The sequence below is a fragment of the Sinocyclocheilus grahami genome, unplaced genomic scaffold, assembly GCF_001515645.1.
Source record: "Sinocyclocheilus grahami isolate Dianchi unplaced genomic scaffold, SAMN03320097.WGS_v1.1 scaffold349.1, whole genome shotgun sequence".
Taxonomy (NCBI): Eukaryota; Metazoa; Chordata; class Actinopteri; order Cypriniformes; family Cyprinidae; genus Sinocyclocheilus; species Sinocyclocheilus grahami.
In genome coordinates, this window is record NW_015505528.1 from 599,942 (window position 1) to 616,794 (window position 16,853).

General features: G+C 34.7%; 2 protein-coding genes across 2 annotated transcripts in view; both read right to left on the reverse strand.

The window, feature by feature from the left end:
- Positions 1-1,217, reverse strand: part of psat1 (phosphoserine aminotransferase 1) — a 10,379-nt gene extending 9,162 nt beyond the window's left edge. Inside the window, exon 1 of the mRNA XM_016229237.1 lies at positions 1,012-1,217. Within this exon, the coding sequence (XP_016084723.1) occupies positions 1,012-1,068 (57 nt within the window). The 5' untranslated portion in view covers positions 1,069-1,217. The remainder of the gene's footprint in view (positions 1-1,011) is intronic.
- A 3,649-nt stretch (positions 1,218-4,866) lies between these two features.
- On the reverse strand, positions 4,867-16,454 carry tmem116 (transmembrane protein 116). The gene is made up of 11 exons (XM_016229221.1): positions 16,221-16,454; positions 15,865-15,911; positions 15,701-15,764; positions 15,486-15,614; positions 11,435-11,536; positions 11,283-11,332; positions 10,010-10,093; positions 9,649-9,784; positions 7,727-7,871; positions 5,661-5,740; positions 4,867-5,568 (listed from the first exon to the last, which is right to left on the reverse strand). Exons 1-11 carry the CDS (start codon positions 16,284-16,286, stop codon positions 5,383-5,385), a joined length of 1,089 nt encoding a protein of 362 aa, XP_016084707.1. The 5' UTR covers positions 16,287-16,454; the 3' UTR covers positions 4,867-5,382.
- Positions 16,455-16,853: the final 399 nt, after the last annotated feature.

Consider the following 16,853-nt stretch of genomic DNA (forward strand, 5'->3'; position numbering starts at 1 on the left):
AGAAATGCCAAATTTGTCAACACCGTCAGATGTCACCACCATAAGATTTTGTGTTCCAATGATATATCAAAATACTTAAATGTGACTCTTGAATAAAAGCTTTATAAACAATAACATACTCACGGTTTGTTTGAATACAGTAATTGACTGATTCAATGTATTTGATAGTTAATATGACTACAAATTCAGGGTTTCGTCACCTCCGTCAGATGTGTCAACTCCGTCAGTTCGGTCACCTCCAATATTTTGATAATATTTCATTTTTTATATTTGGAATTGTCGGTCACATGTGAAAGTGTAACCTGTCTGCTAACACAAGAATGTGTTTTGAAATGTTAAAAACATCTTGACTGCTGTTAAAGATAAAGCTGAAATTATATTACACAGTCCAAGCTAAAAAATAAAATAAAAAAAGCACATTTTGTTAAAAAAGGGAAAAAGTTGGGAGGTTGTATCAAAGCATATCAAGATACATAAATGTAGTTACAGTTCTCTGAGTACAAGGTTTTATCTTTTCAATTTTGCACCGTTTTGTCCCACTTCTCAAGAATGACTGTGTGGCAATAAAAAGCGCTCTGAACCCATTTCTGTGTTTGAATATACGAATGTGTGCATTTTAAATTTGAACATGTTTGCTGATTTATGCATCCAGAGAGTTGCACTTCAGTCAACAGGCGAATCTGAATGCCAAATTGCGGCTGATGCAACATTGGCACATGCAGACCAGCGAAACGCAAGTGTTGTTTTAATGCTTACAGCGCATCCAAAACCTGCATCCCAAATCACGCACAACGTTTTTGCACATTACAGCATCGTAAAACAGTTCTGCATGCCGATTTTGCATGCACACTGGTGGTGGTTAGTAGATGCTAGATAGATGATGTAACGTTAATCGTAGAGTTCTGATCTATGATCACGCAGCATTATTTACGCTACACAACGCGACGACGCAGAAACTAATGTTTTGCAAAAATATAATCAACTTTTACAGTATTTTGGGGATGCACTTACCGACTGTGGAAGTTTAGCTGGTCCCGCTCCGAAATTGACGGTCTGTTTCTTCTCCATGTTTTCAATAAAACTGATTATTACGGCCGTGGGATTTCAATCTTTCTGAAACTCCTCCACTTGACCTACTTTTCTCTAAGTGATTTGGACTGACACTGTTATTCTCGTTACACATGATTACACCTGATGTGCAAGTTTCCTGCTTGTTTTGATTGGCTCACGGTATTCAGGGGGTCTGCTATCGGCTGTTTGATTGGATGGTGCGTTTGTGGCGTTGCTGCGATTGCCTCGTGCGTTTCGCTTCATTAAATATTCATGAGCTTCTGGGCCACTATGCATAAAAAAGGTTTTTGTTTTTTTTCATGTTTTTTTTTCTCTTTGCAAATCTGAGAACAAATTGAGAAGTGCGCGTTATCTTCTGAAACTTTAGGATAAATGTCTTCATGGTACAATTTTTTCTCTCTCTGAAGGATCCTTTTCCCTAGTTTTTTCCTTTAAGATCTTATTGAATTTCATTGAACATTTTTAAACACGTTTGTTTTTTTGTTTTATTTAAATGTGTTTCCCTTTTCATTTGAATTAAGATACATTTCTTTTCTGTAAAGTGCTTTGCAAATATGGAGGAGCAAACCTGCAGAAATTTAAATAAAATAAATAAATATTGTTATTATTTTTTATTTATTTTTCCTTCATGATTTTTATTTTATTTAACTATACATTTATTTGTTGTTCTCTTTATTCCCACACATATTTATTTATACCTTTATTCATTTAAACATCATTTATTTATATTTATTGTTATAATTATGTCTCTTGTATGTATCCATATTTATTTTCCCATTGTTACATTTATTTATTTATTCATTCATTTATTATTAATTTCTGCAGGTTTGGTCCTCCACATGTAAACACTGTTGTTATATAAATAAAACGTAAGTTACTTACCTATTGAAATCATTTTGAGAGCCATATATAATAACGTTGGATTGTTTCAGCAGGTGGCAGTATTTTGCAGAAAATTGGAGGAGAAATCGATTTTTTACAAGATTCTCTTCCTGATTTCCACAAGGGTCAGTTATAATCAATCTGTAATCGAGAAATTTCTGTAGTCCCAGTGTGTCACATTTTTTCATCTATTTTTAATTTTTTATTCCGAAAAAAGCTAATCTGCAAACAGAACCTGGTAAAAGCTCAACATCAGTCCATCTGAAATCAACCACCCCAAAATATCAACACCTAATGAAGTTTTAATAAAATGTTTCAACAAGATTCTCTTCCTGATTTCCACAAGGGTCAGTTATAATCAATCTGTAATCGAGAAATTTCTGTAGTCCCAGTGTCACATTTTTTCATCTATTTTTTATTTTTTATTCCGAAAAAAGCTAATCTGCAAACAGAACCTGGTAAAAGCTCAACATCAGTCCATCTGAAATCAACCACCCCAAAATATCAACACCTAATGAAGTTTTAATAAAATGTTTCATACACTTTCAATAACTTTTAATGTGTAAAAACTATGTACACGCACACATGAAATGCAATAAAATGCTCGAAAAATAAAGTAATTCTTAAAAGTCATTAAAGTCATTCTGTCATGGGACAAATGTAATCCAAAGTAAAAGAGGAAACAGTGCAACATGTCATTTATGACTTTTCCAGCTGTTTGTAATTACAGAACAAGGAGTTTTAAAACTTTTAAGACAGGGATTGCACTCCGGGTTCTATTCAAAAACCATATTTTACAAAGCATAACTAGAAAATGTTACCAACTGCAGAAATTCCCACAGGTATTTTAAAAGGGTTCACCCAAATATGAAAACTTTGTCATCAGTTACTCACCCTCGGGTCACTCTAAACCATAGACTGTATAAAAACAGCTCTAAACCCACAAGACTTTTGTTTGTCTTTGAAACATCGATGAAGATATTTTGAGATTTCTGTCCTTCCACTGAAAGGTCACACAACCGAAACTTTGAAGACTCAAATTCATAAAGACATCAAAAAAGTAATTCATATGAGGTTTGTTCTGGTAATTGTTTCTCTTATGAAAGCTTGGATTACTGGATTACTCTCATGACGGAAGGACAGAAATCAGTCCGTGTAAAGCGAAAATGTGCTATTAACTACCCAGCCAAATTTGAATGATAAAAAAAACCGCCAAGTAAATAAAATATCAAAATCTTGGAAAAATAAGTAACGTTAGGACTCTCTGCTCTCAAACGCTGGGGGAGTGTCCGCTGTTGGCGCTGAAACCACTGGAACGCGGCTTCTCTCAACTGTCAAATACCGCTACAACCTGAATGGATGCTACTGATGCTACCTCTAGTAGCTTAATTGGATTTATACATCCAGAGAATATACCCGAGAATCAACCTCATCCCACTGGGTCTGCAACAGAATGGTAATTTTTTTTTCTTCTGATGCTCTCTCTCTCTCTGTTTTTTTAACCAACTTGTTCAGGTGCATACCGCCACCTACTGTACCGGGGTGTGCAACTTCAGGGCTTCATGTACTTAGCATAGTTATAATAAAAAAACACAAAAAAACAATAATATATATATATATATATATATATATAATAAAAAAATTCCTATATACTGTGCTCTAACCCTGTATCTTTAAGAAAATTAAAGAGAGCCTACATTCCCACATTTTCTCATCTGCCCCCAAAATCCCCTTCAAACTCCATTCTTGTTCCAACTCATATATCTTATCTTGCAAGATCCTCCTTTCTGCACTATATTTTTTACACCTCATAATGATATCCTCCACATTTTCTGGAACATTACATTCATCACAATTATCTGATATGCATTTTTCCATTAAAAACAGGGTTGATTTTAAACCAGAATGTCCAAGTCTTAATCTTGATATAATAGAGAGCCTACATTCCCACATTTTCTCATCTGCCCCCAAAATCCCCTTCAAACTCCATTCTTGTTCCAACTCATATATCTTATCTTGCAAGATCCTCCTTTCTGCACTATATTTTTTACACCTCATAATGATATCCTCCACATTTTCTGGAACATTACATTCATCACAATTATCTGATATGCATTTTTCCATTAAAAACAGGGTTGATTTTAAACCAGAATGTCCAAGTCTTAATCTTGATATAATCAATTCATCTCTTCTGCATTTCCCTTTAAAAGCCTTGACGTTAATCGATTTCTGAATGTTATAATAATATCGCCCTTTGTTTCTTCTGACGCTAATACGCAGCAGTTATCATAGTGTTAGGGGCGTGGCCACGTGGTCAGAATTGTTTTGGGGGCGGGGCTAAAACGGTGGCTCGATGACGCAATGGAGCCACCGTTTTAGCCCCGCCCCAAAAAAATTCTAAACACAGAATTGGTGAAAAACTTTTTAACGGTTTAACTCCACAATTCAGTACTACATACTTCAGAGTCTTTGTCATGTGTTTCTGCAATACATTTCTAACATTTATAATGTGTTTAGAAACAATTCTCAGAATTCTCTTTACACAGACTTTAAGAATATCTTCATTTGTGTTTCAAAGATAAACAAAAGTTTTATGGGTTTGGAATGACATGAGGGAGAGTAACTGATGACAAAGTATTCATTTTTGTGTGAACCAAGCCTAAAAATCACAGTTTCTAAATATTTCCCGTATATCTCCAGGTTTTCCATGACTGTAAAGACCTCCTTTCAAGAAAAATGCTTATTTTATGGTTTATTGCTACTATCTTGATAACTTTTCCTGCAACTTATATTTCACATCAGCTGTATTCTTCAATAATAATATCCACTGAGAAGCCTGCTCACAGCTGTATTGTTTATTAAGAGAAAAATATTTATTTCATGCTCCTTCAGCAGTAATTGATACCCGCTATGTGTGGTTGGAAAGCAGCAGCATCGTCCTCTCAGATCCTGTTTCAGAGCTATTTCCCTCTGGCCGGAATCCCCCTTCGGTCTTTCCCTTTTTGACAGCCCAGCAGTGTGTCTTGACCTGAAAGTCTCGATCATGTCATTGCAAAAGCAAGTATTATAGAGGCTGGATGATGAAACGGTTTCCTGAAGTGGGTTTCTCAGCTAAACTAGCAGCAGGTGCAGCATCTGAAATCTCAAAACAAAACCAAGGTAGAAGAACAAACGTTCAGCTCCCATTTCAGCAGAGCTTCCTTTTCTGCCATCCGGTGTTGGTAATACCACAGCAAAACAAACGGCTTCTGCTGTGTTTGCTTTCATTGGTCTTCACGCATGACAGGCTCCGGTAGCTCCATCTGTAGAGCACGACGCTCGCAACAGCCAAGTCATGGGTTCGATTCCTCAGTCGTTTTGGTTTAAAGCAACGCAATGCAATGCAATGCATTTCTCAATGCATTACAGAGATTCTTGCGTGTCTCTCTGTCAGACAAAATTGGTGAGTGATGCAGCAGATCTCAAAGCAGCGTAGTTTCGTTTCTGGGAGCGCAGCAGGGGAGTCTGGGTATTGGCGTCCCGTAGGGTGTTGCTGCCACTGAGAGAGCGAAAGTGCTGCTGTGTCCAGCCATAAACCAGGCAGTTTAACAGACCCTGAGAAGCAGAGGTGAAGGCCTGTCGAGAAAAAGAACAGGAACGTTTTACATTCGCAACTTAGTATGAGTAAAGCCTTTGTTTTATTAGGAGTTTTATGAGTTTTGGCGAACCTGTAGGATGTAGAGAATGACTCCCATCCTTCCCTCTATTATGTCCGGTTTTACCAGCATCATAGTGGCCAGAATTAGTGCTGAAATAAACAAGAGATCATAAAAAACATTAAGGGAAAGCACTGAAAATAGAGTGTTTAGCTGTGGATTTATTTCAATAAAAAAAAGAGTTAGGCCTAAATTTGAATTGTACATAAAATTTCCATCGATTTGCATTACACAGCTCTAACATAAACTAAGTAAATTAATGTGATGCATATTTGTCCATCATGCATAAATGAAACAAGTAAGATTTCTGTACTCAAAGTTTTTTTATAAATTATTTGCATCTATTTGATTTTATTTAAATAATCATATTTTCAGGATGCATTTATTTAAAGGGGTCATATGATGTTGCTAAAAAGAACATTATTTTGTGTATTTGGTGTAATGAAATGTGTTTATGCAGTTTAAGGTTAAAAAAACACATTATTTTCCACATACTGTACATTATTGTTTCTCCTCTATGCCCTGCCTTTCTGAAACGCATCAATTTTTACAAAGCTCATCGGTCTGAAAAAGCGAGGTGTGCTGTGATTAGCCAGCTATCCAGTGCGTTGTGATTGGCCGAATACCTCAAGCGTGTGACGGAAATGTTACGCCTCTTACCATACTATGATGCCTGCAGCAACCACATGTGACAACCCCGGGCTGGACTCCGCTTCGTCCACGGTAAAAGCTGATCCGGCGATCGACAGCGCGAAGTTGATGTATTTCCTCAGCGACCAGCACTGATCAGCTCTAGGCATGACGAAGTGATATCGTCTTCTTTTGGAAGACCAAACAAAGTAGTTTCGCTTTCACAACGAAGCACACATTGCCTTCACGACATGGCGGCGGCGGCAACAGTACTACAGTGAGAATAAAAGTTACGCCTTCTTTCTTTACATGAACATTTGGGCGGCGTTATGCAAATCTTCCCACATAGTGAGGTAGATATGTGGGGGCGTGTTAGAACGAGCCGTTTTAGGTAGGTGTGGCTGACTTTTATAAAGAATATCTCTTTGGATTAGAGACTTTAGTCTTTGTAACTTTACAGATCTTCTTTATGCACCAAGAGCTTGTAACACTCCAAAGAGAAAGGAAAATTTTAAATCGCATCATATGACCCCTTTAAAACATCTCTTTATTGTCAAAACAAATGTATTCAGTCATAAAGTATGAACATGGTTATAATATGGCTAGCTGTGTAACAAGCAATAATTAATGAATTAGAATGTATGAGATTTAAAAAATATATATTTATTGATAATTAATATATAGATTTGGTTATTATGTACAGTATTTAAGAATTCTGTAACATTAATAATATTACAGAATTCTTACCTGATTCATTTATGTATTTCTGACAAATATGCATAACATTAGTTTTATCACATTAGTTTTGCATCACGTTTAGTAGTTCATAGTAGTTCAATTTTTATATTACTTATAGTTATATACAGGTGCATCTCAATAAATTAGAATGTCATGGAAAAGTTTAGTTAAAACTCTGTAATCCAAATGCATGGAAATCTTATATACAATCCAAATACATAAATCTGAAATCATGCCTAAATATTGTTTAAGTGCTATGCATGTGCAGGGGTTGTTAATAAATTAAAGACTTGCAATAATGCATTATAAATGTATTCATAATGTATGTTGTAATGCATTATATCTTTTCATAAATAACTGAAACAAACGTTAAATTGCATTTTAATATTTAAAAGTTGGTTTGTCATGTGTTTTAATGCTTTATACTTTCTAAATGAATAAATAAGTATTATTATATATTATAACTGTGTTTAAAAGTATTCATGAGATCATTTAATGCATTATAAAGTACATTAAAACTACTTTTATAAAGCATTATACATAAAGGCTTTAAGTAAAGTGTTACCATGAAGGGCAATTAATCTCAAAATTGTTAGTAAACATACTGACACATACAGCCCTTTACTATGGAAAGAAGAAAAGGTTCTTCATTGGCTGTCTCAGTAACGTTATATATAAAAGTTTGAACTAGTGTATAAATGTGTGCTCACCTGGTCCCCAGCAGAAGAAGAAGGCTGAGGGATAAAGCAGCATACGCCGTTCCAGGAGACGCAGAGTTTCCCAATGATTGTCACCAAAGAAACCTTGAGACGTGATGACACGCTTGTACAGGGAGCGAGCTTTACACATGAGAGTCTAAAAATAAAATGAGGAATACAATTAGTGTCACGAATCCGGTCCACGAACTTTCCTATTCATTGACTCTCGCACTACACACTGTTGCACATCACCCCGGACTACATTTCCCATCATGCATTGCACTGATTGCACTCAGCACGAATTGCACACACCTGTTTACACTGATTGCACCCAGCTGTTTCATATCTCTCACGTCTCGTCAGCCCCGTAACAATTAGATTATGACCGGAGAATCATTAGCCTTATATTCACTTACACTGCCGTTCAAAAGTCTGGGGTCTGAATGATTTTTTTAATGTTTTTGAATCTCTCACCAAGGCTGCATTTATTTGATCTAAAACAGTAATACTGTGATAATTTTTCATTTAAAATGTTTTCTATTTGGATGTATTTTAAAATGTCATTTATTCCTGTGATTCAAAGCTGAATTTTCTGTTACATATTCCCCTGTCTTGTGTTTTATTGAATCTTATTTTGAAGTATTGTTCCTGTGTTCTGTCATCCTGTGTTTAGTTCTCTTGTTTATCTCATGATAATTGATTAGCCTCACCTGTTACTTATTAGCCTCTTGTTACCCTGTGTATTTATACCCCTGTGTTTTAGTCATTGTTTGTCAGTCATTGTCTATTCTTCCCAGTGTACAGCTGTTGTGTGGTTTTGGTTTTTATTGCTTTTAATGTTTTTTTTTTTTTTTTTTTTTTTTTTTTTTTTTTTTTAAATACTGTTGCTTTCTGCTGCATTTACATAGATCCTTGCTTCACCTCTCATTTTCAGCATCATTACTCCAGCCTACAGTGTCACAGGATCCTTCAGAAATCATTCTATAGTCAACATTTGATCAAGTGGATCAAAAAAGATAATCAGAGTTGTCCTAAGAAAAAAAAAACGCATTTAAGTTTTAGGACAACTTTGATGAAAGGTTTTGATCCACTTCAAATGTTGACTAGTGTAATTTGCTGCTGTGCTGCTCAAGAAACATTTCTGATTATTATCAGTGTTGAAAACATTTATGCTGCTTCATATTTTTGTGGAAACTGATACATTTATTCCAGGATAGACAATGGGATACAATGTTTTGCAGCACTTATTAATCTAGGTTAATTTTCTACCATGACACATTAACAAAATATAATTTAATTGAAAATAAGCTTTAATTAACTTGAAATGTTCAAAAACATTATTTTGTAGAAATTGAAATTATAGTATTGTACATAGCAGTTCATGTTAGCTATTACATTTGCTAATGTTACCATACAAAACCTTTCTGTAGCAGTCTCTTTTTTGTCGTTGAGTCATGATCAAATAAAATAAAACTAAACTTAACATTTGTAGTGTGCTTAAATTCAGTTATGATTGTAATTAAAGTTAAAGATTTTTTTTTTTAAAGAAATTAATACTTTTATTCAGCAATGATGCATTAAATTTATCAAGTCACAGTATATACATTTTTTGTTTACTTTTTATTTTTCAAAGAGTCCTGGAATAAATGTATCAGATTCCATAAAAATATGAAGCTCTTTTCAACATTGATAATAATCAGAAATGTTTCTTGAGCATCAAATCAGCATATTAGAATGATTTCTGAAGAATCATGTGGCACTAAAGACTGGAGTATTGATGCTAAAAATTCTACTTTGATCAGAGGACTAAATTACATTTTACAATATGATACATAAGAAAAACAATATTTGAACCGTAGTATTCATTTAAATCATACATTTCAGAGATATTCAAAAATGAAATCAAGACATGTTCAATGTTAAAGACGGCTCACCGTGATGCCAATGAAGGTGACGAGGAAGGTAGTAAGGAAAATGGTCATGCAGTAGTCTTGAATGACACTACATGCTGTAATTTCTGTATTTACAGATGAGGTGAGATACACAGCCCCTGTATGCATCAGCAAACATCTGGAAGACAATCACATTTGAATTAGCATCATATTAAACAACTGTCTGGAATGCATTCAAACAACTAAACTATGATTAGAGGCAACTATTGAATTGAATGCTACACGCTTTTAATAATAATAGGCTTGTTCAAATAGGATGCTTTGATGAAGTTATGATGATAGTAATGAGAAAGTACAGTTTATGAATCATTTCATGTGCATGTGTGAATATATTTCGACTGACCTGTAGGGCTGGGTGAAGTTTGTGTAACACTGAAACACATTTCCTGCTACAAACACAGGCGCTGTGAGCATTAAAGGCAAAAGACTGTATGGAGAGATCAGGACAGACAGTCAGTCAACCAAAAGCTTTATATTCTTAAATTCTGTTCATTTTCAACTATTTTGCATGGTATTTGCCCTAAATAGTATGCAGGATTACAAGTAATGGGTTTATTTATTGTAAGTAATATGTGACCCTCTCTGTGAAATCCAGGCTAAAGTCTCAAAATCTAATTATGAGATAACAAGCATCAAAGTTTGATTTCAACCATTCATTTCACTATAATTTCAATCTTTGACATGCCCTACTCAGTCAATATTAAAGATATAAAGGTTACGTATTCACAGAATGTTCTTTACCTTATAAAGGATGATTTTATGTAGAAAACAGTAAATCACAAAAAAATGACTTTATGGGTTTTCACAGAGAGGGTCACATATTCCAAATGTGCATGTATATGTACTATTTCTGGATTTTGGATGTATAAAATATAAATAAATTAGTAAACTACATGCAAATATTCACATGCTTAACCATAACAAATCTTTGTTATATTGTTATAGTTTATGTTCATATTTTGAATTTGATTTGATTTTTATATTTTCTAGTTTCAGTTTAATTTTTAGTAACTAAAAGTTTTAGTAATTATGTTGTGTTTTCTATTTTTATTAGTTTTTTTTTTAACATATCTATATCATTTTTAGTTTATTTAGTTTTAGTTATTCTAAAATGAAAACTAAATGAAAATGAGAAATGGTGGCGTGGCAACTAGCTGAAATAAAATAAGTTATTAAAATTGTATTTTTATTTCAGCTAACATTTGTTCCATGTAATGAATTCTGAATTTTCTTTATGGTTTCAGTTTTAGCTAATGATAATGAACATAAAGGGAACTGCAGTGATAGAACTAAATAGTGATAGAAATTCCAATGCTTAATTAATTTAAATAAACCATTTTCAATCAAAATATTTAGTTAAAAGGTTATGAAATACAAAGAATTAATAAGAAGTGAAACTGCTGTGGTAAGTTTATATAGTGGTAAATTTGTCTATATCTACATTAGAGTCCCCATGAAGGCCTTTTGCACCAGACTGAAGGACTTTTACTGCAAATGTGGGGTAAAATGACCCTATATCAGTACTTTTTCAGCACCATTTCTTTACACAAATGTATGTTTCTCCATCTATATTTAATATCAGTTTGTGTGATATTTCATATCATTTATGTTCTTACCATGACAGTACAGGACCAAGACATCTGCAGCTTCTTGTGTTTGCTGCATTCTGAAATAAACAAGCTAGTCAGCATTGCCAGTGTTTACATGCAGACTATCTTATGCTGCTTTATTACCATTATAAATGTGTTCATATTAGTGATTTGATTACCTCGGCTGGGAAACCGTTGAGTCTCTTGTACTTCCCCATTAGTCCGGTGTAGAGCACCCAAACATAGTGCAGCGTGTAGAAGAACGAGGCCATGTAAAGCGTCTGTAGGATGTGAAAGTCAAATGGAGAAGTTAATGAAGTTTAAGATATCTTAGTTATAGTTCACATCCACATTCTAACCATGCTGTCGCAATACTGTAAGCCACGACTTTCACATTACTGTTTGTTTGTGTGATTGAAGTGCTTTCCAACCCTGACCCTGATACCCTCAACACGGAATATTTTGGTCACACTTTATTTTAAGGTCCAATACTCACTATTAACAAACCATTCACTTCAACTTTTGCCTCAGTAAATTCCTAATTTGCTGCTTATTCATAGTTAGTAAGGTAGTTGTTAAGTTTATGCATTGGGTGGGATTAAAGATGTAGAATATGGTCATGCAGAATAAGTGCTAATAAACAGCCAATATGTTAATAATAGACATGCTAATAAACAACTAGTTAATAGTAAGAATTGGTCCCTATACTAAAGTGTTATATTTTATATCGCCCTTATCGAACACACCTGATTCAGGTTATCAGCTGGGTATGTGAGATGAGAGAGACATGTAAATGTGTACAGTCAGGGCTTCCCCGTGTGAAAAAGAAGTACACTTCAGCATACTTTTCAGAATAAGAAGAGGACTTAATACAGAAGTAATGTACTTTAAAAGAATATATACTTAAGTATGAACTGAATGAAATGTTTTCAGAAACTTAATTGCATGTTAACTGCAATTCAATTCAAATGTATTACAATTGAAATTTATATTAATGCAATTAGCTAAACTACAGTGCTTTTTTGACCCAGTCAAGTACATCTTTTTATATAATTTTATAATTATTTCTGTCGTCTTTGAAATATGGTTAAAGTGTACTGCTGAATGTACTGACAAGCATTTTAAATGGCAATCAGGGAACAGTTTATGGTCTAAAGTCTTTCCATTTTTATGCAATCCCAACTAGTAGTATCAAACTGAATTATTAAAATATTTATTTGTCATTGAAGCCAGGGTACTTCAAAAATCTCATGGTATGACCATGTCCAAAATAAATACACTATTACTTTTTGGTAACATGGCATGGTTTTTAATGTATATTAAAAATACACTTTTGTTAAAAGCATTTTCTCAACTAAAAGTGATGACAATGAATGACTTGTTAAACATTTGAAAAGAATGTTCATCTAAGTGTGTGATTATTCTTTTGATGACATTTAAAATTAATAAGGAATAGTCACCCCCAACCCCCACCCCAAAAAATGCTGAAAATGTGCTCACCCTCAGACTATCCATGATGTAGATGAGTTTGTTTCTTTATCAGAACAGATTTAGAGAAATGTAGCATTACATCACTTGCTCACCAGAGGATCCTCTGCAGTGAATGGGTGCCGTCAGAATGAGAGTCCAAACAGCTGATTAGAACATCACAATAATCCACGAGTAACCAACATCACTCCAATTCATCAAGTAACATCTTGTGAAGTGAAAAGCTGTGTGTTTGTAAGAAACAAGTAACTTTAAACTGTCACTTCTGGCCAGCCAAAATATTAGTACATAATCAATAATAATTTTTCCAGTGAAAAGTCCATCCCATGTTGTCCTCTAACATCAAACTCCATCTAAAATATTTGTTTAGAATTGTTTTGGCTTGTGAACTATGCTTGGTCTGTGCATATTTCTCTCCTGATTCAGATAAGACTACTTTTTTTTACTAGAGAAAGCAATATTATAGATGTCAGAAGTAACAGTTTTAAGTTAAAAACATCTTAATGTTAGATTTGTTTCTTATAAAAATGCAGCTTTTCACTTCTCAATACATTAATTGATGGACTGGAGTGGTGTGGATTACTTGTGGATTATTGTGACGTTTTTATCAGCTGTTTGGACTCTCATTCTGACGGCACCCATTCACTGCAGAGGATCCATCGGTGAGCAAGTGATGCAATGCTACATTTCTACAAATCTGTTCCCATGAAGAAACAAATGTATCCACATTTTGGACGGCCTGAGGGCGAGTACATTTTTATCACATTATCATGTTTGGGTGAACTATTCCTTTAAAAGTTGTGACCATGCACTAGTCAATCAAACATGACTGCTCCTGTGCACGTGGCTTTATTTGTGGACGTGTGATGCAAAAACATGGCATGTACAGAAAGGTCCTCTTCTTCTGCATGTGATAAGCATTATTTCTGCATGATATTGTGTTGGTTTTGTACCTGTTCCACTATGTGGAGGTTGTAGCAGGTGGTGTAAGATTTACAGGACTGGGTGAAGCTCTACACATTACTGAGCTGTGACGTTCACTCACACCCATGACAATCCACAGTTATAAACAAACATGTGCAGACTTTAAAAAGTGGGGCAGAACTAATTTTATCTGGGCAAAGAATATGATGAATTTGAATTTGCTGCTCCACTTCCTTTTCAGACAACTCCCAGTTCCATATTTGTTTTGCGTTTTTGAACGAACTGGTTTTGGAAAAAACTGTTTTTGAAGTGAAACTGCACAAGCACACATGATTTTATTCCCTGTGAATTTTTTTAGTTAAATGCCAAACAAGCAGACCTCAATAATGAGAGACACATGTTCAGGCCTGCAGTGCATTGGCAGGATGCAGGGAGGAAGCACAGAGTTAGAAAGGTCCCTCCCTCATTTGTGTTTCTTTCTTTTTTAGCACATATTCTTTAAATGGCAATCAGGGAACAGTTTATGGTCTAAAGTCTTTCCATTTTTATGCAATCCCAACTAGTAGTATCAAACTGAATTATTAAAATATTTATTTGTCATTGAAGCCAGGGTACTTCAAAAATCTCATGGTATGACCATGTCCAAAATAAATACACTATTATTTTTTGGTAACATGGCATGGTTTTTAATGTATATTAAAAAAAAACTTTTGTTAAAAGCATTTTCTCAACTAAAAGTGATGACAATGAATGACTTGTTAAACATTTGAAAAGAATGTTCATCTAAGTGTGTGATTATTCTTTTGATGACATTTAAAATTATTAAGGAATAGTCACCCCCAACCCCCACCCCAAAAAATGCTAAAAATGTGCTCACCCTCAGACTATCCATGATGTAGATGAGTTTGTTTCTTTATCAGAACAGATTTAGAGAAATGTAGCATTACATCACTTGCTCACCAGAGGATCCTCTGCAGTGAATGGGTGCCGTCAGAATGAGAGTCCAAACAGCTGATTAGAACATCACAATAATCCACGAGTAACCAACATCACTCCAATTCATCAAGTAACATCTTGTGAAGTGAAAAGCTGTGTGTTTGTAAGAAACAAGTAACTTTAAACTGTCACTTCTGGCCAGCCAAAATATTAGTACATAATCAATAATAATTTTTCCAGTGAAAAGTCCATCCCATGTTGTCCTCTAACATCAAACTCCATCTAAAATATTTGTTTAGAATTGTTTTGGCTTGTGAACTATGCTTGGTCTGTGCATATTTCTCTCCTGATTCAGATAAGACTACTTTTTTTTACTAGAGAAAGCAATATTATAGATGTCAGAAGTAACAGTTTTAAGTTAAAAACATCTTAATGTTAGATTTTTTTCTTATAAAAATGCAGCTTTTCACTTCTCAATACATTAATTGATGGACTGGAGTGGTGTGGATTACTTGTGGATTATTGTGACGTTTTTATCAGCTGTTTGGACTCTCATTCTGACGGCACCCATTCACTGCAGAGGATCCATCGGTGAGCAAGTGATGCAATGCTACATTTCTACAAATCTGTTCCCATGAAGAAACAAATGTATCCACATTTTGGACGGCCTGAGGGCGAGTACATTTTTATCACATTATCATGTTTGGGTGAACTATTCCTTTAAAAGTTGTGACCATGCACTAGTCAATCAAACATGACTGCTCCTGTGCACGTGGCTTTATTTGTGGACGTGTGATGCAAAAACATGGCATGTACAGAAAGGTCCTCTTCTTCTGCATGTGATAAGCATTATTTCTGCATGATATTGTGTTGGTTTTGTACCTGTTCCACTATGTGGAGGTTGTAGCAGGTGGTGTAAGATTTACAGGACTGGGTGAAGAGAAGACCTCCACACATCCAACTCAAAGCTAACAGCAGGTCTGTTACACTTAACAAGAATAACGGCAGCACCTGAAACAGAGGTTTGTTTTAGTGGTCAAAATTTGTTTGAACAGTATTAATAATTCACAGTGTATATATATTAGATGGAGGCTTACCTCTGGTTTTCTTACTAGTCCTTTTAAACAGGCACATACGATTATGGAGCCAGCACCTAAAATGCTGGCAGGCAAATTATTAGTAAATATAAATACAAGACATAAACATTTATTAATACGTGTCTTTTTAATAAATGACTGCGAAACTAAAAATGAATAGATACCTTAGGACGGCCATTGTTATTTGTATCCATCGAACTATAGAGTATATCTAAGAAAAGAAAAGGAGAAGTTATTTAATCTGTCTGTGTTTAGGCATGTAGAACACAAAACGCAAGACAATAGTCTGTTTTTATGAGATTATGATAATACATGACCCAGATATGAAGCGCCTGGGAATATTATATTATAGAATAATAATATTTATTATTATTTCTCAACTATTTTAAACAACTGTGATCATTTTGCAGTTTAAAACGATCATTTAAAGAAAATCTCCACGAGTCTCCATGTGTGCGTGTGCAGCATAGTTTAACTATGAGATATATAGTTTATGTAAAATGCTGTAAAAACTACTTACAGAGGTCCAGTTTTCGGTCGGAATGGTGGTGTTCATCTGTGACTTATTTTGGCCAAAAACGTCCATATTGTAAAATGTAACAATATATTGATCAAGTTATTATTAATATTCCTCTCGAAATCTGTCCTATGTAACAACAGCAAATAACAGTTGTAACAAATTTCTAATTGCTACCAGAACATTCCAAAATAGTACTAATGACTTATTCAGGCGACACTGGAGTAACAAAATGCGCTTTCGAATTCCAGTACTGTAAATAATCAACTGCGCGCCCCGCCCACTTTATCACAAAACGATTTCGATTGGCTACGTTCCGATTGCGTCACACTTTCGTAATGTTTTAATGTATTAATCGGCGCTCAAAGCGACCGCGCGCCTCACTAGGCATGACCAAATAGAGGCGCATTGTTTTGGCTCACGGAACCGTCTGTATTAGCAAGGACATCTTGTTTTGGACCGAAATATTTGACATTTTTTTCAAATTATGCGTGAAACTATGCCAAACTATCCGTGACATCGTCGTTTAAACTGTCGTTGTGATGACAGTCAGCATGCATCAGGGTTTTTAGGCTGTGCTCGAACACATCAGGCAATATTTAGTCAAAACTGAAAGTCGCATTAACTATCGTGTTA

Excerpts from the sequence above, each read along its gene's own strand:
- tmem116 (XM_016229221.1), bottom strand. The coding sequence starts at position 16,286 with ATGGACGTTTTTGGCCAAAATAAGTCACAGATGAACACCACCATTCCG. Across the intron at positions 9,785-10,009 it reads AACTTCACCCAGCCCTACAG|ATGTTTGCTGATGCATACAG; the intron begins GTCAGTCGAAAT and ends ATTGTCTTCCAG. Across the intron at positions 5,569-5,660 it reads TCATTCTCTACATCCTACAG|GCCTTCACCTCTGCTTCTCA; the intron begins GTTCGCCAAAAC and ends TTTTCTCGACAG.